The 23740-nt window shown below is 39.1% G+C and overlaps 1 protein-coding gene across 4 annotated transcripts in view; it reads right to left on the bottom strand.

Annotated features, from left to right (window-relative positions):
* Window positions 1-22455, bottom strand: part of TASOR2 (transcription activation suppressor family member 2) — a 69782-nt gene extending 47327 nt beyond the window's left edge. For 2 of the 4 annotated variants that reach the window (XM_060097564.1, XM_060097567.1), the window contains exons 1-2: window positions 21884-22455; window positions 9591-9686 (exon numbers count right to left, since the gene is read on the bottom strand). In XM_060097564.1, coding sequence (XP_059953547.1) covers window positions 9591-9686; window positions 21884-21944 — 157 coding nt within the window. In that variant the 5' untranslated portion in view covers window positions 21945-22455. Of the gene's footprint in view, window positions 1-8450; window positions 8488-9590; window positions 9687-21883 lie in introns of those variants that run through there. The other 2 variants (XM_060097565.1, XM_060097566.1) reach the window with 2 other exon arrangements.
* Between the last annotated feature and the right edge of the window lie 1285 nt (window positions 22456-23740).

Raw genomic sequence — 23740 nt, 5'->3', positions numbered from 1 at the left:
TAATTACACTATGAGGCTCAATATTTGTGAAAGATGTTGCTTACAAGTGAAAGAAATAAAAGTTGTCATAGCTTTGGAAATGACCAATCTATGATGATCAACTTCCCTAAATTCTGCAAGATGTTAATAGATTTTAAGTTTCAGAAGTACTGAATACTACATATATCCCCAATTTTGAGCATCAACGCACAATAATAAACTGAAAACTGTGAGAAATAATGCAATTTAAAAAACCCTATCTAGTACAATGTGGGGAGTACTGCTCCCAATAAAGCTAGGACTAGTGGTAATGATTTAAAATAAACAAGGAGGAACAAGTCAGAAATGACTTATTTTGTACTTTTATACTGTAATTTCTAAAACTATTTATTTATGGTTAAAAATGCTTCCTTTTTATGTCAGCACTCTCCAAATAGCCATATGTTAGAAAAGTAATAATTTTACAGTTGGCAGAAGGAAAAGCATATCAAAAGAAAAGTTAATGGAAAACCACAGTAAATCCTGAATCTTTCATGACTTCATAATAAATGACCTCAATTATACTCTCAAGAAAGCACAAGTTTCCTGCTCTATAATTAAGGAGATAATGAGAATTTTATTGAGAAATCATTTGACATTGTCTCTTCCCACACAATGCGCTTTCATTTAACCACCTAAAACAAGTGTACAAAACGAGGAGCACTAAATAAATGGATAGTTTCATTTTTTGCTGAGCAATGCCTATGCTCTAGTTAAACATTCAAGATGATTAGAATATTAAGAGAGGGCTTCCCTGGTGGCGCAGTGGTTGAGAATCTGCCTGCCAATGCAGGGGACACGGGTTCGAGCCCTGGTCTGGGAAGATCCCACATGCCACGGAGCAACTAGGCCCGTGAGCCACAACTACTGAGTCTGCGCGTCTGGAGCCCGTGCTCTGCAACAAGAGAGGCCGCGATAGTGAGAGGCCCGCGCACCGCGATGAAGAGTGGCCCCCGCTTGCCACAACTAGAGAAAAGCCCTCGCACAGAAACGAAGACCCAACACAGCCAAAAATAAATAAATAATAATTTAAAAAAAAAGAATATTAAGAGAAAGAAGAGGGGGCTATTCCACAAAGAAATCTAAAGCAACATCTAAGAAGGTAACTTGAAAAGTACCTGTCTGTAAAGCATAAAGAGTGTCCCTTACGGTTTAAGTGACCAACAGAGAGCACATGGAAAAAATGGAAGTTCAATCAAAATGGCTCTGAAAACTGAGTTAATATTCTTTCCTGTAGCACCTGGCTTTGGGCACGTTTCTCTGCCATTTGTGGATTTGATCTTAAAAGATAGGTCAAGCTTGGGCTTCCCTGGTGGCACAGTGGTTGAGAGTCCGCCTGCCGATGCAGGGGACACGGGTTCGTGCCCTGGTCCAGGAAGATCTCACATGCCGCGGAGTGGCTGGGTCCGTGAGCCATGGCCGCTGAGCCTGCACGTCCGGAGGCTGTGCTCCGCAATGGGAGAGGCCACAACAGTGAGAGGCCCACATACGGCAAAAAAAAAAAAAAAAAAAAAAAAAAAAGTTAGGTCAAGCTTGACACAACAAGTTGGATTCTGCTCAAAGTGTCCTGCATCAATCTCCCCCATCTCAAAATCCATGACAGGGATACTGAGTGTCTGATTTCAGGACACTTCTTTCTCTCTTTTTAACTTCTAATGAGAGATAAGAAAATTATAGACCAGTTTCTGATGCTATACCACAGGTATCTATTTTCCATTCTATAAGCATCTGTTCTGAAAGCAAATAATGAGATGAACAAATGTCAACAACTTAGGTTTCACAGTAATCTAACAGAATCTAGCCACTTCGACATCTCCCCCAGACTTACATGACCACATCTCCTGTTTGTGAATTAAGCAATAGCACTTATGAAAGACAGAAACACTCAGAACCCAATAATATGTGCCATTAAAGGCCCTTATTACTAGAATGCAACCTACACCTTTTTTTTTTTTTTTTTTTTTTTTTTTGTGGTATGCGGGCCTCTCACTGCTGTGGCCTCCCCCGTTGCGGAGCACAGGCTCCGGACGCGCAGGCTCCAGACGCGCAGGCTCAGCGGCCATGGCTCACGGGCCCAGCCGCTCCGCGGCATATGGGATCCTCCCAGACCAGGGCACGAACCCGTATCCCCTGCATCGGCAGGCGGACTCTCAACCACTTGCGCCACCAGGGAGGCCCAACCTACACCTTTTAATACTCTCCATGCCTATATACTTTATCTCCTCTAAGTAGGTCATTTGATAGTGGTTGAAGGAACAGCCCATTCTTTAATCACCTAATCCTAAAATGTATTACCCTTACCTTTAAGATATCAAAGGACTGCCAGTTTAAGATATATACAACTTTTTTAGAACACAATTTGGCAGAAGGTAACAAAAACTTAAATGGGCATACCAAATAACCATTCCATTTCTGGGAATCTATTCCCCAGAAATATGAGCATAAGTGCAGAGGTTGTATGTACAAGGGTGTTCCATGCACCAACACCTATAACAGCAAAAACACTGGAGACAACCTAAATTGCCATCAACAGGGAAACACCCTGCAATTACTAAATAAAAACAAGGTAAATCTGTATATACTGACGTACAAAGATATCTATTGTATATTACTGAGTGAATAATATGTATTATATGTCATTTTGGTTAAAAAAAACCATAAAAAATTATGTGTTTGGAAGTATACAGAAAAAGATGTAGAAAGATGGGAAATCCAACCGTTAACAGTATTTACACCAATGGTGATTGGGGAGTGGACAAAAAGGAGAACTTATACTTTTACCTTATATATATCACTACAATTTAGATTTTTCTTACATAAGCATGTATTACTTCTACTATTTAAAATATCTCAATTTAAAATCAAGTAAAATAAATCATAATTTCAAAGAAATACAAATAGAGCAGTGTGACAATTTCTCTTGAACACACACCTTTTCTGATGCAATTTGCAAACTTAATCACCTATCAATTTTGGACTAATAATTATAAGAAATTTGTAGCTACTGGAAGTTATAATTTTTTAAAAAGTCCTTTCATTTTACATGATCTAAATTAAAATCTAAAAAACTGTATTGTGCAACTTTGGATTCACTAGTAATAGCTTATAGCATTTAGTTTAATACCCAGTCTTCTCTGATATGAACCCTGTCTCGGTCTTCTCTAACAGGGAATGTAGCTGGGAGGGTGGTCTTAATTCATTTTCACCAAGTATACCCCCAGAATTCTTGACATAGTCCTGTTCTCTGCTAATGTCATAAATGCTAAAATGAAAAAAGAAAAAATTAAATCATAAAGTGAATAGTTCTATTTCGGGCATATCTACTATATAAATAAATGTTTACTGAGCATCTCGTTTGCATTAGGTGCAATTTTGTAATGTTTCCCTTCTTTGTCAAGTCTCCAGAGCTAAAGGCTAAATTTGCTGTATAAGAAGTAGTAACACACATAAATTGAAGTAGTTTTCCCCCAATTCTTTAATTTCTAAAGAAAATTTTCTTCACAGAGATAAACAGGAATCAATTTTGCCTCATTCCAGCAATCCCACTACTAGGCATATACCCTGAGAAAACCATAATTCAAAAAGAGACATGTACCAAAATGTTCATTGCAGCTCTATTCACAATAGCCCGGAGCTGGAAACAACCTAAGTGTCCATCATCGGATGAATGGATAAAGAAGATGTGGCACATATATACAATGGAATATTACTCAGCCATAAAAAGAAACGAAACTGAGCTATTTGTAATGAGGTGGATAGACCTAGAGTCTGTCATACAGAGTGAAGTAAGTCAGAAAGAGAAAGACAAATACCGTATGCTAACACATATATATGGAATATAAGAAAAAAAAAATGTCATGAAGAACCTAGGGGTAAAACGGGAATAAAGACACAGACCTACTTGAGAATGGACTTGAGGATATGGGGAGGGGGAAGGGTAAGCTGTGACAAAGCGAAAGAGAGGCATGGACATATATACACTACCAAACGTAGGCTAGATAGATAGTGGGAAGCAGCCGCAGAGCGCAGGGAGATCAGCTCGGTGCTTTGTGACTGCCTGGAGGGGAGGGATGGGGAGGGTGGGAGGGAGGGAGATGCATGAGGGAGGGGATGTGGGAACAGATGTATATGTATGACTGATTCACTTTGTTATAAAGCAGAAACTAATAAAAAAAATGGAAAAAAAAATTTTGCCTCATTGAAAAAAAACTTTCAAAATGAACACATTATAGAACCACACCCATGTTCTACTGGTTGGAAATAATAAAATCAAATAGAACACAAATAAAACCTCTCCCCACCCCTAAATAAGTAATATTTGATTCACCCTTCATTAAACAAAACTATTAGTGATGACTATTATGTATCTAGTACTATGCTATACCCTGGATCTTATCAAGACAAACAAGAAAAAGTCTCTATGATGCAAGTGTCTGGGTGGCCTGGAGATCTTAGAATGTGCTCACAAAATACTACTAGAGTGAGTGTGTGACCTTTGGAAAGCAAGGGCTGTGTCTCCTGGTGACAGTGGTCTCAAAGAGGAAAGCAGAGCTGGAAGTAAAGACCCTCCCAAACCAGATTACACTTGCAACTTAGAAAAGGAGTAGCAACAAAGGCACCATACTTTGAAAAACAATCCTCAGCTTCAGGAGCAGAGGAGGGAGCCCTTAAGCCTGAAAACTGCTCTGTTGCATCCCTACACTGGGCTCAAACACAACTTCAGAGCTAGAATAAGATGAAGGCAGGGAGAGTGCATCCTTTCCTTTGTCCTTGGTGAGAAAGCTTTCCCAGAATTCTCTCTGCAGGCACCCCATTCTCACCTCATTGGCCAGAACTGAGTCACACGTTTATTCCTAAAACAATCACTAACCAAAGAGAGTGGAATTACCTTAATGAGCTTAGAGTAACTAACAGTCACACAGCCCCCCACTCTCACCCGCCGAAGCTGCTCCTGAAGCATGGGATCACCCCAAAACCTAGACAAAATTGTGGTTTGGGGGAAGGGAAGAAAAAGGGAGGTGATTACTGGGAAGGCAGTCAACAACATTATCACACTAAGGTCTCAACAAGTTAGTGGTAGGTCTGCACTAGAATCCTGGTCTCCTGACTCCCAATTTAATTCTCCCCTCTTGACATAATGAATGATATAATCAATATTGCTATTTTTTCTAAAGAATCTTAAATATATCCACAGTTCTACCTCAAATCCTTTTTGAAAAAAGGTGTACTATTATAAAACTATACATGCTATTTTTTGTAAAGTATACTGAATTTCTCAAATAATGAACTGCTTGCTGTTCCTCATGTGAATCATGTTTCCACCTCTGCATTTGCTATTTCTATTGCCCTGAAAATGTATACACTAGTGCCCTTTTTTGGCTTCCTTATCATTTGAATACTTACTTAGATTTCAAGTATCAGTGTCTCTCTGAAACCTTTCATGACATATCCCGTCTCAATGACACTGGCTCTTGGTATCATTGGGTACCCACTGTATCATGTTCCAGATTCTCCCACATATTTATAGTACTGATTTCGTTATAGATTTTTCTTCCTACCACTGGATTAGATGAAAAACTTTCTTAACTGGACCTTTATTTTCTAAATACTTTCTCACTCTTTTTGTCTAATTGTTGTGGCTATTCTATTTTTTAGGAGAGTTCTTCACCTTTATTATCTAATCCTTTCCTGCTTCCTGAATAATTTCTCTCCCTTTTCTAAAAATAGAATCTTTTCTTTTACGTAAGTTGTATTTTCTCTTTTCTCTTTAAAGATACTACAGTTTTCTTTTGTTGAAGTTTCTTCTGTTGCCAGCAGTAAATCTATTTCTACCAAGTTCCTTTATTTTCCTACTTGCTTATTCCTGCGTGGTCTCCTCTATGTTAGAGACTTCCAGCAAATGGCTGATGATCCTTAGCTGTCTGCTTATGTTTACGTGTGAGGCACTTAAAGCTAACTGAAAATCTGGTGCATGGGCACTGCTTCCTGACCAGCAGCCCTCACTCTTGCAGGTGATCTGATCGTGAAGCAGCTGTTTAATCAAGTGAACTTGCAAAGTCCATATCTCTTAAATATTTTGTCATGGGTTGGTAAGTTTCCCCAGAAAAGAATCCTTTAACATCTTGTTTAGGGGAAGCATAAGCTTGACTATTAGTTCTGGGAACCACACAGAAAAAGACAGCTCTGGTTTCACTGTTCACTATGTTGACTTTCACTTAATCCTTATTTTTACTTAGGTGCTTCACCCCTACCTCAGCTGTCTAGAGCCTGCCTAGTTCATGTCTCCTGAGTGTAAACCTTCAATCTTCTGTCAGGGTACAAGGAAGGTAGTTGTCTGGGTGCATGCAGTGAAGAGGATAGAGAGCATCAAAATTATAAAATCTATCACCCCTTCTATTTCTATTCCACCCATATTCCTGCCCTGAGAAGTACTTGGTACCTCTAAATCCTGAGCCTCTTCCAGATTCTGTGGAGGGAATCAGCTTGCTTCTCTTGTTGGCTTACCTCTCTTCAGCCTTCAGCATTCTCTAATCCACTAAATCGTTTAGTAATTGATCACCTTCTTTTGTAGTTTCCCAAATACTGATTTCATTTATTTTCTCCTTTCTCACTCTCTTGATCTTTGTGGATTTATGTCTTTACTCCTTTACTATAATCTTAGTGGAATTTCCAGAGGAGTGTACAACTGGATGTGTCACAGACATAACTGAAGTGTCTACTTAATGTAAGTCTTAATTTCTTCAATCAAAAAATGTGCAATATACCACCTACCATGGTAGCTACTATCACCATTATTTTTATTTTAACTTTTATAATTATGAAGACCTCATTTTATTTACTTATGTATTTACCACAGAACTAATTACATATCAAATCTTCAACAAATATTAGATTAATTTTAAAAGAACAAATTTTTAGTGTGTATTAACGCATTAACCATTTACTCAAATACATGAAAAGAACAGTCAAAGTAGATCTTCAATGATTTCTTTCAGAGTATTCATCATGGTTTATAATTACATAATCATAATTATTTCACTAATGTCTATTACCTAATAAACCAAGCCTTATGAGGACAGGAATCATGTCTGTTTTGTCTATTTGTGATTACCCAGCATCAGCCCAATGCCTGGCACACAGTGAATGTTCAGTAAATATGTATTTGATAATTAAATGAAAGAATAATACTTATGCAATTTAATCTGTTCCAAAACTCAGAAAAAGGAAGAGCTTCCCAATTTTTTTTATAAAGCAGTCAAATGCTAACACCAAAATCTGACAAAGAAAATACATAAGAAAGGAAACTATAGATCTAGCTCATGAATATTGATACTAAAATCCTAAAATATGTGTATTGGCAAAGAGAATCCATCAGGACACTAAAATAATAACAGAAGTCAATTAAGGTACATTTTAGGAATTATGAATTGGTTCAATAAATAGGAAATCCGTAAATTTAACTAACCACATTAACAGGTCGAAGTTATCATGAGGGGCTGCTGGAATATGGGATGAGGTAGGAGAGCCACATGTCAGACTGTCCAAAGGAAGTTACTATATACTTCTTTCCAAACAGATGACTTAGATAAGTTTTTGTTGCTGCACAGTATTTTTTTCATTTATGTAGTATTATTTTGGCCATACTTAATCTAAAAAACAAATTGATGCTCCCAAATAAAAGAAAGCTGTTCATTTAATGTAACACAGAAAAAAATCCTACCATTAAGTTGTTTAGGGGAAACAAAAGCTGATAACAGAGGAGAAGTATGTATATATATATACACAAAGTCTTAAGAACATATACTATGATTTAAACAACGGTCATCATCTGTATAATGCTTATCAATATCTGATGTTTTTCTTGTTTATTTGATTATGCTCCCACCACTAGATTATTAGCTTCATGAATACAGGAATTTATCCTTTTCCATGCTGTACCTCAGTGCCCAGAACAGTGCCTGGTACACAGTAAGGTTTCAATAAACATTCATGTATTGAATGAATCAATCCATATTCCAAATCACTTCACTTCTCTACTTAAACCCTTAGCGGCTTCTTGTTGCCCCCTGAATACAACACACACTCCCTGCCATGGCCCTGTGAAATCTGACCCCTGCCTGCCATGGCCCTGTGAAATCTGACCCCTGCTTGCTTCTTCCACCTCACCTGATCCTCCCTCCTCTGGCTTACTACTACGGTCCAGCTACCCTGGTCTTTCCATTCAAGCTCTTTGCTCTTTTCAGGCCTTTGCACTTGCTGTTATTTCTGACTGAAACGCTCGCTCTCTTGTTTTGCCCTTGGCTTAGCTTCCTCTCTTCTTTTAGTGAAATCTCAAGTTATTCCCTCAGATAAACCTCCTCTGATCACCCCACTTAAAGTAGGTATTTTTTTTTAATCACTCATTACAACATACAGCTATTTTGTCAGTTTACCTTTGGGTGTGTGTGTGTCCATCTTCCCCAGCAGAATGTAAGGTCCACAGAGGCAGATACTCTTTGTCTTGCTCACAAAGCCCTTCAGTACCCAGCAGAGCTCCTAGCACCACAGTACTCAATGCTCTACCAAGTTATCTTCGGGTAGGTCAAGTACAGGTAATTTCTGTTTCATTTTTTTTACAGCTTTACATATTATTTGAAATTTTACGTAAGCATAAATATAATCTGGGGAAGTAAAGCTATTTTCATTTTGGAAAAAAAAATCTCCCATGGCCCTAAGTACAAGCAAGTTAGTTTTTAAAATGAACACACAGTAAATGAATGGAAATAGCATTTCCCATAAGCCAAAACAGTAAGAAACCCATAAGATAAAGCTTCTCTATTAAAAAATAGAAAATACTACAGAATGAGAAATGTATGATTTTCATAACAATTTTTAAGTTCTTAAAAATTGAAAAAATTTTAAATTTCTTAAATTAAAAAAGTCTACCATGTACAAAAGTTTAAATGTTTTCTAATGTCAAGATAATCACCTACAGAAAGAATAAAAACCAAGATACCCTTGCTATTATTTGAAGTGCAAAAGTCCATTTGGAATCACTGCTTTACAATTCAAAAGATTTCCTAAAATACTCTAAGTCTACACACACAGAAGAGTTGTAAAGAGTGATGCCATCTCTCTGGCAGTTCGGCAAGGGTTTCCCCACTCTACGCTCGCAGAATCCCATGAGTCAGGAGGCAAAGGCGCTCCGTAAACCCTTAAGTACACAGAACCATTTGTTCACCACCTACCTCGGCGGCCCCACCAAAGCTTCACTCCCTAAAGCCCCCTGAAGGTGGGACACCCAGTCCATCCCTTCTCCCAGTCTCCTCGTCACCCAGTTCTCTGGCAGGCAGCTCACCGGCCAGGTGGGAGGCCCCAGATGCAGGTGTCTCCAGGAGCCCCTGGCTGGGTGGGGGTGAGGGCCGGCCCCTCCTCCTCACCTCATGGTGCGTGGGGGAGGGGGCTGTCCCTCTGCCCAGCTGGCCCCTCCGGCCCCCTCCCGCCAGCGAAAGCCAGTGTGGCGGGGGCGGCGCGGGCTGTGCCTTTAAAAGTCAACAAGGGCGGATGGCGAACCGTGAGCCCCGCACACTCACACAGCCGGGTAGCCAGGTCGGGGAGCCGCAGTCTGGTCCGAGGGCTGGACAAGCAGAGTGTCCTCAGTTCCCTGTTTCTGACGTCTCCCAGTACTCCTAGGTGGACAGTTTTATTGTTATTTTACAACGATCGCTCCAAGCTTCAATTCCCTCGAAGGTCTTGCCTGCAGGTTATTCAGCAACCATTCTGGATTGCAAATCCCAGACCTAAACCGAAATCCATGTCTTTTCACCACAGTGACCCCAAGTTATTCTAACTCACCGCTGCTATAAAGCTTTCCCATTATTGTCTAGTAAACTTGCTGATTATGGTTTCATGGGGCTTTGCTGTGTAATTTACAAAAATAAAAGGTCTACTGAATATGGTTTTGGATACTCCATATATGCCCAGGAGATGCTGATACCAGCACCCAGGGTTGGGATGGGGTGCTTGTCCCTCTCACTAAGCCACACAGCCCTAACAAAACTCATGAAAAATAAAGTTGGAGTGAGAGAGTGAGAGAGAGAGAGAGAGAGAGAGAGAGAGAGAGAGAGAGAGAGAGAGTGTGTGTGTGTGTGTGTGTGTGTGTGTGTGGTGTTTGGCCTGATCTAAGGACGTCTTTCCTTTTGGCTTATGTTTTAACCAAGTAATCTAAGGCATCCATATGCATTTCCTGGACCATATCTGCACTTGCTAGAGGAAAACTAATCAGGAGCTCCTAGAGAATCATTGCCGCTATGGTATTGTACAAATAGAAAACATACAGGAAAACCTTAACTCACAAAGTCATAAAGAATCATGTAGATTAATTACTATTTAAAATAGCAAAATCGCTTTGCATATTTAGTATATGCAATGGGAGAGCAACTACCTTCTTTTTAAAAAACTTAAAAAAATTATTTCCATTGCTGGGGGAAAATTGGCTGCGGGTGGTGGTGGAGTGATGAATTGGGAGATTGGGATTGACATGTATACACTAACATGTATAAAATGGATTATATAAAAGGGGCTTCCCTGGTGGCGCAGTGGTTGAGAGTCTGCCTGCCGATGCAGGGGACACGGGTTCGTGCCCCGGTCTGGGAAGATCCCACGTGCTGCGGAATGGCTGGGCCCGTGAGCCGTGGCCGCTGAGCCTGCGAGTCCGGAGCCTGTGCTCTGCAACGGCAAAGGCCACAACAGTGAGAGGCCCGCGTACCGCAAAAAAAAAAAAAAAAAAAGTAACTAATAAGAACCTGCTGTATAAAAATATAAAGAAAATTCAAAAGTAAAAAAAAATTATTTCCATTGCTAAAAATGAGTTATCCCTTTGTACTATGATTTTTTCATTTAACTATGGCTTACTTTTAGACTTAATATTCAATTTTTTTTTTTTTTTTTTTTTTTCGGTACGCGGGCTTCTCACTGCTGTGGCCTCTCCCGTTGCGGAGCACAGGCTCCGGATGCACAGGCTCAGCGGCCATGGCTCACGGGCCCAGCCACTCCGCGGCATGTGGGATCTTCCCAGACCGGAGAACGAACCCGTGTCCCCTGCATCGGCAGGCGGACTCTCAACCACTGCGCCACCAGGGAAGCCCAATATTCAATTTTTGAAGATTGTTTTAACATTTTCAAAATCCATTTCTACTATAAAAAAGATTTCTGTATTTCAGACAGATGCTTATAATCTTATATCATATTTTGTTTTCTTTCTTGCTATGCTGTGTAAAAAGTCAACAGATTCTTTGGAGAACATACTTTCCATATTCAAGATTATGCACTTTTTATTAGAATCACTTCAAAGTTTATATGGTGCCATTTTCAGACATCTGTATAAAGGAACCGGCCTTGGTTCTGGCTCATCAAACCACGTTTACTTATTTGTGCTTCAGCATTAAACTATCAGCCTGCAATGAAATGGCTGCATTAAACTCATTACTGTATTTATACACTACAAAGATATAGTTAAGTAGCTTTGTCCTTCTTACAAGAAAATCCTAAGACTAAATTTCTCTCAGGGTCAATTACATTTTAAGACCTGCTTTAGATTATTTTGATTATCACATATAACAAAAAGAAAAGTGACATCTAATCCATGCCATAACAATGATTTTTTTTTAATCACCACCACCCCTAGATATATCCCATCACAAATGCCCTGGGCAGAGAACAGGCCTATTTACTAAAGGTGGCTCATAGAGAAGTGGAGGATAACCACAGGATGAAGCAGGTGCTTCAACCGGTCAAAACAGGCCTCAGGAGTTGGGGTCTTGACTATTTAATGAGGGAGCAGGTATATCCAACGTTTCTAAACAGGGTTTATTTCACCGTACCAAGGAGGGCAGAGTCTTTAACACAGAATATTACCAAGGGATTTAGTTATCCAATTAAGTGTTACTAAATTCTTAAGAAAAAACAGAAAGTATGCCCCAGACACTTCTTAGAAAATTCATAAATAAAAAAAGAGAGGCCAAATTTAAAAACAAAAACAAAAGGCCAATTGAGTTAAACAATAAAAACCAAAAGCTAGTTCCTTTTTTTTTAAAAAAAGATTTTTTTTTAATGTGGACGATTTCTTTAAAAAATCTTTACTGAATTTGTTACAATATTGCTTCTGTTTTATGGTTTCTGTTTTTCTCCCCCGCCAGCCATGAGGCATGTGGGATCTTAGCTCCCCCACCAGGGACTGAACCCACACTCCCTGCATTGGAAGGTAAAGGCCTAACCACTGGACCACCAGTGAAGTCCCCAAACTGGTTCTTTTGGAATAAGTAACCTTTAGCAAATATAATCAATAAAGAGAAAAAATTAAATATCAACAAAAGGAGGCTAACCACAAATACAGGGATAAATTTCTAAAATTATAAATTATCACACACTATACCAATAAATTTGAAAATTATAAAAATATAATTTACTAACATTGGTCTAAATGGAAGAAACATCTGAATAAACCAATTACGATGAAAATACTGAAAGAGTAGTCGCAGTCCTACTCCTCTCAAAAGACCAGTTCCAGAGTTTTATTGTCAAGGTTCACTTTTCACTTATCAGATTATCAAAAATCCACGAGTTTGGCAATGCAGTCTGTTGGGGAAACTGTGGGAAACAAAGGAAAAGAAAAGCAAAAGACCAGGAGAAAATATTTACTATGAAGGTTACAAAAGATTTATTTATACGTTAAGATAAATAGATCAATAGAATATAAAAATGGAAATTCACAGTTTAGGAATTATGAATAGTCAATAAACACATTTCAAAACACCTCCAATTTACAGACTTAAAAAAGCCAAATGAACCCAAGCAAGATAAATATAGATACAGTGAAACAGCAGAAAGCTAAAAACAAAGGGAAAAATATTAAAGCAGCCAGAGACAAGGAACTGAAAGACTGACAGGTGACTTTTCAATAGCAATAATGGAAACCAAAAGACAGAGGAATGAGATCTTCAAATTGCTACAAGAAAGTAACTGCCAACCTAAACTGCTATATTCAGCAAAAACATCTTCCTTAAGTAATGGTGAAACAAAGACATTTTCAGGTAAACACAAACTAAGAGAGTTCATCTATTCCAAAGGATAGACTTTAAGCAGAAGGAAAATGGCCCTAGATGGATGGTCTAAAAGATAAAACAATCAATGAATAATAGAGAAAGTAGCAAAAATGTGGGAAATATAAAAAAGGACTGACTGCAAAACGCAATAACAATTCTAAACAGGTCTCATTCTGTCTTGTAAGAATATTAAAAAAAATTAAACTACATAATAATAACATGTTAAGTCATGAGGGGCTGAATAAAATTAAACTACTAAGGTTCTTGTATTATCTAAGAGGAGGATAAAGATATTGGTTATTTTTAGATTTTGAAAAGTCAAGGAGGCATGATATTTCTAGGATAACTATAAAAAGAGAAAAAAGTATAAAACTTCTGAATTAATATATGAGGAAAATGAAATGATATAAGATATTAAATAACTATTTTAAAAAATAACAAAAAAGGAGAAAAAAGAAATATAAAACAGCCAGGACAAATAGAAAGCAAAAATAAGAGCAACTGTAGCAAATGTAAATAGGCTCTATATCCCAGCTAAAAATGTTTGAAAATTGCATTAAAATTCCAACAGATGCTCTTTAAAATAAGCATATCTAAAACATACACATGCATACAAATCTACAGCTATCTCAAAAATAATTTAATAAATGAAAAAACAAAAGATAAACACACAAAAAAATATATGATAAGACTTCCCTGGTAGCTCAGCGCTTAAGAATCTGCCTGCCAATGCAGGGGACACAGGTTCAAGCATTGGTCCGGGAAGATCCCACATGCTGCGGAGCAACTAAGCCCATGTGCCACAACTACTGAGTCTTCAAGCCAAACTACTGAGCCCACGTGCCACAACTACTGAAGCCTGTGAGCCTAAAGCCTGTGCTCCACAACGAGAAGCCACCGCAATGAGAAACCTGCACACCACAACGAAGAGTAGTCCCCTCTTGCCACAACTAGAGACAGTCCGCACACAGCAACAAAGACCCAACACAGCTGAATATAAAATATAAACAAATAAATTAATAAAAAAAAGGAATTAAGAAAATTTTAAAAATTAAAAATAAAAACAAATACATGATAGAGATAATCACAAAGCTAAAAAAGGATTCACTGAAAAGACTAATATAGCTGATAAACTACAGGCAAGATGAATTAATAGAAAAGGAGGAGGGGAGTTGGGAACAGAAATATGCAGTATCAGAAATGAAAAAAGGAGACATAATTACACATTCTTCAGACATTAAAAACAGGAAGAGGGCACTTTTAACAACTCTGTACCAATAAATATTACATTTAGACAAAATGGACAGAGTCCTAGAAAAAATCTAATTTACCAAAACTGATATAATTTTCTTTAAGAATCTAAGTAATCCTGCAACCATTAAAAAAAAATAAATCACTAGTCAAGAATCTGCCACCACCAAAACTTCAAACCCAAGTGGATTCAATGGTAATTTCTACCACAACTGGTTATCCATATGTGAATAAAGTTAAAATTACAGCTATACTCCAAACTACCCACAAATAACAATTCTAAATATACAGACATGAAATAAAAATGTTTAAAATTAAGAATTACTAGCACCACAAAGAGAAAAAGAATTTGCAACCTACTTAACTATCAAAAGATTAGTACCTAGAGTATGTAAAGAAGTCCCAAAGTTCAACAACCCAATAAAAAACAGAAAAATGGACAAAGGATATGAACAGTTAGTACAAAAGAAAAGGGGAGGGAAAGACCTTGAAGCATATATAAAGATGCTCAAACTCAGTCCAAGAAAATGTAAATTCAAATAAACTGATACCACTTTTCACTGATCACACTATCAAAACCTATAAATTTATATTAGCATATTCCGCGAGACGAGGTTTTAGGAAAAATAGTCACTTAGGTATACTGCAGGTAAGAGTGCAAAATCCAAGGAAAAGCAGTTTGGCAATATTTATCAAAATTTCAAAAGCATTTACATGTTGACCCAACAATCACAGTTTTGGAAATTAACTGTATAGAAATCTCACATACAAAATGACGACTCTACAAAGTTACTCCGTGCACCACTGGTTTTTTTTTAATAGCAAAAGATTAGAAAAATATCAAATACTCTATCTACTACAGATTAGGTAAAACTGGTACAGCCACAAAATAGAAAACTGCTTTTCCTACTCTATAGAATGAGTATGCTTCCTCTATACTGATTTGTGAAGATTTCCAGAATATACTGAAAAGTGGAGGAAAATAATGGAGCATAAGAGCAGAAATTAGAGTAAGAAGGAGGAATATAAAAAAATACACTGGGGGAATGAGCTGGACAGGTACAGGGAAGAAAGACTTTCTTCAATGTACACCTTTACATGTTTTTAAATTGTTTAAATAAATGATCCTAGTAACTTTTTTAGCAACAGGTAGAGTTCACCAACTTGTATATATAACATATTTCATTTTAATTTGTAGATATTAGTAAGAAAAAACAAGCAGCCTGTAGAAAACAGACCCTGAGTTTCTTTTAAGTAATCAGAGAAATGCAGTTTAAAACCACAGTAATATATCATTTCACTTCTACCAGACCAGCAAAAAATTTAAAAGTTGGACAATGCCATATGTAGAGAGAATGGAGAGCAAAGTGAGGTTTCATTCACAACTGGTGGAGTACAAATCAGAATCACCATCTGGGAAAAGTTAGATATTATCTAATGAAATTGAACATGCAAATATCCTCCCAATGGATCTAGCACTTCCACTACAAATATGCCCGAGCAACAGTATTGTGTATATGCACTTGGAGATGACTGAGAACATTTATGGTTCCACTAATTATAATAGCCCAATGTTAGAAATAACCAGTATGTTCATAAAGAATAAAATGGATAAATGTATAACATATTCTTAGAGTAGATTATTATACTTCAACAAAAACAAATGAATCACAGGAGTGGTTCCCAAAGTGGTTATGATAATGTAAGTGATTTTTTGGTATTATATATTGAAATGTGTCATCATTTGGTAAATCTACATAATTCAGTGAACTAGTATCTTCCTCATGACCAATACATGGGTGAAAGATCCCTTTAAAGTGCAAGCTACCAAAGAAGTCACAAAGAAAGAAAACTACAGGCCAATATCACTGATGAACACAGATGCAAAAATCCTCAACAAAATACTAGCAAACAGAATCCAACAGCACATTAAAAGGATCATACACTATGATCAACTGGGATTTATCCCAGGAATGCAAGAATTCTTCAATATACAAAAATCAATCAATGTGATACACCATATTAACAAATTGAAGGAGAAAAACCATATGATCATCTCAATAGATGCAGAAAAAGCTTCTGAAAAAATTCAACACCCATTTATGATAAAAACCCTCGAGAAAGTAGGCACAGAGGGAACTTACCTCAACATAATAAAGGCCATATATGACAAACCTCAACATAATAAAGGCCATATATGACAAACCCACAGACAGCATCGTTCTCAATGGTGAAAAACTGAAACCATTTCCTCTAAGATCAGGAACAAAACAAGGTTGTCCACTCTCACCACTATTATTCAACACAGCTTTGGAAGTTTTAGCCGCAGCAATCAGAGAAGAAAAAGAAATAAAAGGAATCCAAACCAGAAAAGTAGAAGTAAAGCTGTCACTGTCTGCTGATGACATGATACTATAGAGAATCCTAAATACTCTACCAGAAAACTACTAGAGCTAATCAATGAATCTGGTAAAGTAGCAGGATACAAAATTTATGCACAGAAATCTCTTGCATTCCTATACACTAATGTTAAAAAAATCTGAAAGAGAAACTAAGGAAACACTCACATTTACCGTTGCAACAGAAAGAATAAAATACCTAGGAATAAACCTACCTAAGGAGAAAAAAGATCTGTATGCAGAAAACTATAAGACACTGATGAAAGAAATTAAAGGTGATACCAACAGAGAGAGAGATATACCATGTTCTTGGATTGGAAGAATCAACATTGTGAAAATGACTCTACTACCCAAAGCAATCTACAGATTTAATGCAATCCTTATCAAACTATCAATGGCATTATTCACAGAACTAGAACATAAAATTTCACAATTTGTATGGAAACACAAAAGACCCCAAATAGCCAAAGCAATCTTGAGAACGAAAAACAGAGCTGGAGGAATCAGGCTCTGTGGCTTCATACTATACTACAAAGCTATAGTAATCAAGACAGTATGGTACTGGCACAAAAACAGAAATATAGATCAGTGGAACAGGACAGAATGACCAGAGATAAACCCACGCACATATGGTCACCTTATTTTTGATAAAGGAGGCAGAATATACAATGGAGAAAAGACAGCCTCTTCAATAAGTGGTGCTGGGAAAACTGGACAGCTACATGTAAAAGAATGAAATTAGAACACTCCCTAATACCATACACAAAAATAAACTCAAAATGGATTGAAGACCTAAATGTAAGGTCATACACTATAAAACTCTTAGAGGAAAACATAGGCAGAACAGTCTCTGACATACATCACAGCAAGATCCTTTTTGACCCACCTCCTAGAGAAATGGAAATAAAAGCAAAAATAAACAAATGGGACCTAATGAAACTTAAAAGCTTTTGCACAGCAAAGGAAAACATAAACAAGATGAAAAGACAACCCTCAGAATGGGAGAAAATATGTGCAAATGAAGCAACTGACAAAGGATTAATCTCCAAAATTTACAAGCAGCTCATGCAGCTCAGTATCAAAAAAACAAACAACCCAATCCAAAAATGGGCAGAAGACCTAAACAGACATTTCTCCAAAGAAGATATACATATTGCCAACAAACACATGAAAGGATGCTCAACATCACTAATCATTAGAGAAATACAAATCAAAACTACAATAAGGTATCACCTCACACCAGTCAGAATGGCCATCATCAAAGAATCTACAAGCAATAAATGCTGGAGAGGGTGTGGAGAAAAGGGAAGCCTCTTGCACTGTTGGTGGGGATGTAAATTGATACAGCCACTATGGAGAACAGTATGCAGGTTCCTTAAGAAACTAAAAATGGAACTACCATACGACCCAGCAATCCCACTACTGGGCATATACGCTGAGAAAACCATAATTCAAAAAGAGTCATGTACCACAATGTTCACTGCAGCTCTGTTTACAATAGCCAGGACATGGAAGCAACCTAAGTGTCCACTGAGATGAATGGATAAGGAAGTGGCACATATATACAATGGAATATTACTCAGCCATAAAAAGAAACAAAATTGAGTTATTTGTAGTGAGGTGATGGACCTAGAGTCTGTCATACAGCATGAAGTAAGTCAGAAGGAGAAAAACAAATACCATACGCTAACACATATATATGGAGTCTTAAGAAAAAAAAGTTCTGAAGAACATAGGGGCAAGACAGGAATAAAGATGCAGACGTAGAGAATGGACTTGAGGACACAGGGAGAGGGAAGGGTAAGCTGGAATGAAGTGAGAGAGTGGCATGGACTTATATATACTACCAAATGTAACATAGCTAGCTAGTGGGAAGCAGCCGCATGGCACAGGGAGATTAGCTCGGTGCTTTGTGACCATCTAGAGGGGTGGGATAGGGAGTGTAGGAGGGAGATGCAAGAGGGAGGAGATATGGGGATATATTTATATGTATAGCTGGTTCACTTTGTTATCAAGAAGAAACTAACACACCATTGTAAAGCAATTATACTCCAATAAAGATGTTAAAATAATGCAAGCTAGACCAATAGGTTTTAATGTCACATAGTTTGAGAAGTTCATTGATTTCAAACTCTACATTGCAGCTAACCTTTAAGAAACTATTAGGTTTTGATGAGTATTAAAGAAAAATATAACTATTTAAAAGAATATTAAAATATTCCTCCCTTTTCTAAACATACAGCTCAGTGAGGCCTGATTCTTTCATATACTTCAACCAAAACAGTATATTGCAACTAACTGAATGCAGAAGCAAACATGAGACTCTAGTCATTAAATATATTTGCAAAAATGTAAAACAATGCCACTCTTGCCACTAACTTATTTTGGGTTTTGGAACATAGTTATTTTTCATTAAAAATGTTGTTTAAGATGTAGTGGGTTTACTATTATTAGTAGTAGTATTTTTTAGAGGTATACACCTCTATAAGCAATACACCATATGCTTAATGGTATATGTAAATATACCAATATCTACGTTTAAAATTGGTTGGTTTTAATATCTAATATGATATAATCCACATAAGCAAAGGATCTTTGTGATCCTCAATACTTCCTAGAACTGTGAAGGAGTCTTGAAGTTTCTGAATTGAGCTATAGGTACATGCTTCAACAGGGATGGATCTCAGAAACAACGTTTAACGAAAGTAATTCACAGAGTACACAATATGATTCTAGTTAAAGTTCAAAAACAGGTGAAAGTAAACAATATGTTGGTGAAGCATACATATATAGTCGATAAAACTGTAAAGAAAACCAAAGGAATAATTAACACAAAATTCAGGATGACCAGGGTGATCGGGGCAGAGAATCCTTTGTTTCTAGAGCAAGGCACACACCAAAGGCTTCTAAGGTACTTGTGATGGTCTATTAAGCAGAGTACACAGATACAGTTTTTTGTTTTTGTTTTTTAAAACAGTACATACAAATGGTATATCTCACAACAAAAATTTTAACAGAAGAAACAAGGAGACATACCTATCCTCTTAGAAGGAAAAACTCAAAAGAATGTCTCTTCTCCAATTAATTTATAAATTCAATGCAATCACAAACAATATCTATCCCAATAAGATTTTCTATAGAACTTGAAAAGATGATTTTAAATTTCATCTGGAAGAAAAATGCAAAAGAAGAGCCCAAAGCTTTTTTCAAAAGAAAGTACCAAACTATATTATAAAGCTACAATAATTAAAACAGTGTGGTAGTAGATAAATGGGTCAAAGAAAAGAAGAAAATTCAGAACTCAATTAAAAAAAAATCAGCAAAGTATATGACCTGGCCAAAAATGCTTAATTTTCCTACTACCCAAGGAAGATAAACATTTAAATGAGATGTTATTTCAACTATTAGAAAATTAGTAAAATATTACCATCCGGTGCTGGCTAGTGGGGAGATAAAACACATCTTTTAAGAAAGTGATTATAAAAGGGTACAATCATTTGAGGGTAATTTAATAGCATTATTATCCATCATTCTCAGAAGCAATCAAGTCTACGATTCATAGAAATACTATGATGGGCACATGAAACACTGCTTATAATGGCAAAAAAATCACTGCAGCATTTTAGTTATAAGGGAAAACTTGAAAATAACTTAAACGTCCATCAGTAGAGGAATGAAAGACTCATTTGACAAATTGATGCCATATCTATTTAATTACACTAAATAGATATATCACACTGCATTTATTTAACAAACACTACGTCTCAGTTAAGTTTTTAGACACTTTGCAGATTTTAATTCATTTAAGCAACTATGTCTGGATTACAGGAGATGCTCCTGATACAGCTCTTTTTTAAAAAGAACTGGTTACACTTGGACAAATGTCCTTAAAAAACAAAATTTCAAACACTGTTCTCCGTCTTCCTTAAAATAGTTGTGAACACTGTGTCACTTTTAATTTTTCTCCAGTCTGAGTTATTTACTGATGTACTGAGTATACTGTATAGAGCTATCTGGTTCTAGAAGGCAGTTTTTCAACAGAAAAGTATTTTTACACTATTAGGGAATAGCAGCTCTGTTATAAACCTCCTGAGTAGGCTTACTACCAATCTCAGAACCTATAATATTAAATATAGTCAAACCCCTTTCCCCTTCTAATGCTTTTTCAGGGGAACACCGTGGGCCCTTGGATCACCAACGTTACTGCAATAACACCGTATGCTTGCACAGCACTTAACGTCTGGAATATATTTTCAAAAACCTTACTGCCCTAATTTTACCTTACAGGGAGAATAAAGGGTAAAAGAGGTGTATTTAAATATATGGATTTCAAATAGACAAGTGATTAAGAGAAACTCGAGGATTTTCAAAGGATCTTCCCCCCAATTTTGAGGTTAATGTGCCACGTTCTCCCACAAATGCTGCTTGGTGCCACCTTCAGACAAACTGCTGGGTTGCATGGACCAACCTACGATGACGCGCTACTTCAGTTTTCGGCTAAATGACCCTCCCTGGGGAAAGACCTCTTCCTTCTATGCCTACTTTAAAAAAGAAAAGGTCACACACGGCCAATGAAGTCTATGCAGAAGGAAAGCGGAGGTAAGGACTTCACCAAGAATCCTTAGAAAAGTACTTCACTGCCAGTCCCAACCCAAGGAGCAAAGCTTCAGCTGGCTACTTCTTACAACGTCCACGAGGATGCAGCGGTCCTCTCACAGGCAACTCAAAGGAAGTGCTGAACCGCCCTACACTTTCCGCCTCCGAAAGGGGAAACAGGAATTCTGATGCCTTACACACCTGGAAGACGCTGACTGCCTAGAAACGGTGAAGATCGGTGTGTTAGCAGCTGAGAGCAGCCACAGGTGGAGTCAGAGCCGAAGCAGCAAAGCAAAAGCGATTCTGAAAACCTCCGCCCCCCGCCCCTCCCACCCAGAGCAGCGCTAACAGGCAAGAACGCGTCAGTCAACTCAGCATCCATGAGAAGCACGCAAAGTCGATTGGAACTGAATTTTTCATTTAAAAAAGACAACAACGAACCCCGCACAGCCCGAGAGGCCACGCCGGGCACTCGGCCCCGGAGAACGGGCTCCTCTCGCGTCCCCCCGGGTGGACGTCCACGAGGGGCAGTCTCACCTGTCGTGTGCGCCGCCACCGCCCCCGCGGACCGAAGATCAGCGTTCAGTTTCCTCCCCATGCTAAGATGCTGTCCGCGTCTCCACACGCGCTTACTCCCCTCAGGCCCTCGAGGCCGAGCGTGACAGATCCCGTCGGACCCTGCCAACCAGCCGCGCCCGGGCCAACTCCCCGGGCCGGGGAGCTGTCGGGCCGCCCCTTGCAGGGACTCCCCCTCCTCCCGGTTCCACAAGGCCCGCGTTCGCACAGGCTCGTCAGCGGCGCGCGGGACCCTCCACGTCGCAAACAGCCCTTCCTCTCCGCCCTTGTGCCAAGAACGCCGCCCGGGCGTCGCGGGGCGGCTCCGAGGCGCCGGCGGCAGTGACGCGGGCCCGGCGTCCAGGATCGGAGCCTGCAGGCCTCGCCGCGCTCGTCAGCCAAACGCCGTCCCTGCCCCAGAGGGTCATAGGAAGGCACGGACGCTGAGACGCCCCGCCACCTGAGGTAATAAGTCGACTTTCTCAGCGACTGCCGCTGGAACCCGGAAGTAAAACCCCACGCCCACAGGAAGCGGAGATGGGGGGGAGAGAAAGTGAAAACTGAACTGTGGCTTCCCTAGGAGGCAGGAGCCAATCGCTGGGGAGAAGCCGACGCGCAGGCGCGAGCTGCGGCCGTCGTCCACGCGGCGCTCGCCTCTCTCCTTTACGCAGGCGCAAGGCCGCGGCGCGGCCCGGGATTGGACGAAGTATTCTGGCGGGAGCGGTTGCCCGGCGGGCGGAGCGGGGCGTCTCGCGGGGCTGACGCGTTACCGGAAGCGGAAGGCGCGAAAGGGGAACCGCGGAGGCGCGGCCATGACGGCATTGAATGTGTTGGTGGGGGGGGGGGTGTCTCTTTCGCTTCACCGTTGGGAGTATTTACCTCCTTGAGTCTCCTGCTACAGCTGCCGCAGCGACGCTTGTCTTGTCTTGCCCAAAAGCGACGTTTACGAAATCACGCCTTTGTAGTAATTTAATAAAAGTTGATCTGTGTAACATTTGTTTATGTGGTGGTTCCCTAGGAGAACAAAAGAAGTTTCTATTCCATGCAGAGTTAAGGGAATAGCATTACTATAGCAATGCTGTTACCACAAATAGCATTACTTCTACCAATCAGAGATACTAGGTGATGCACTTAACCGTGAGCCAGACACTGGGCCACACTATGGGAATAGAATAATTTACTCATTCAGTAGCATCTTTTATTGTTTACTGTGGCCAGGTGCTGAATTAGGCACTAAGATTACAGTCATGAATAAGCCAGATAAGGACCCTGCACAGAGTGGGCTTATTCTAGAGGTGGATGACAAACAGTAACAAGTAACACCACCACCATCACCTGAACAGAACTTAATAATACTGCAGTGACGGGCTTCCCTGGTGCCGCAGTGGTTAAGAATCCGCCTGCCAGTGCAGGGGACACGGGTTCGAGCCCTGGTCCGGGAAGATCCCACATGCCGCGAAGCAACTAAGCCCATGTGCCACAGCTACTGAGCCTGTGAGCCACAACTACTGAAGCCCGAGCTCCTAGAGCCCATGCTCCGCAACAAAAGAAGCCACCGCAATGAGAAGCCCATGCACCGCAACAAAGAGTAGCCATTGCTCCCGCAACTAGAGAAACCCCGCACACAGCAACGAAGACCCAACACAGCCAAAAATAAATAAATTAAATAAATAAATTTAAAATAATAATAATAATAATAATAATAATAATACTGCAGTGAAAACAAGCCAGAAATGCTGAGGATGGGGTTGGAAGCTGGAGGCCGGAGCAGAAGAGGCAGAGCTACAACATCTCACTGAATAAGGGACATTTGAGGTCAAACCTCAGTGATAAAAACAG

The sequence above is a fragment of the Mesoplodon densirostris genome, chromosome 4 (assembly GCF_025265405.1).
Source record: "Mesoplodon densirostris isolate mMesDen1 chromosome 4, mMesDen1 primary haplotype, whole genome shotgun sequence".
Lineage (NCBI taxonomy): Eukaryota > Metazoa > Chordata > Mammalia > Artiodactyla > Ziphiidae > Mesoplodon > Mesoplodon densirostris.
This window is presented reverse-complemented; position numbering and strand designations above follow the sequence as displayed.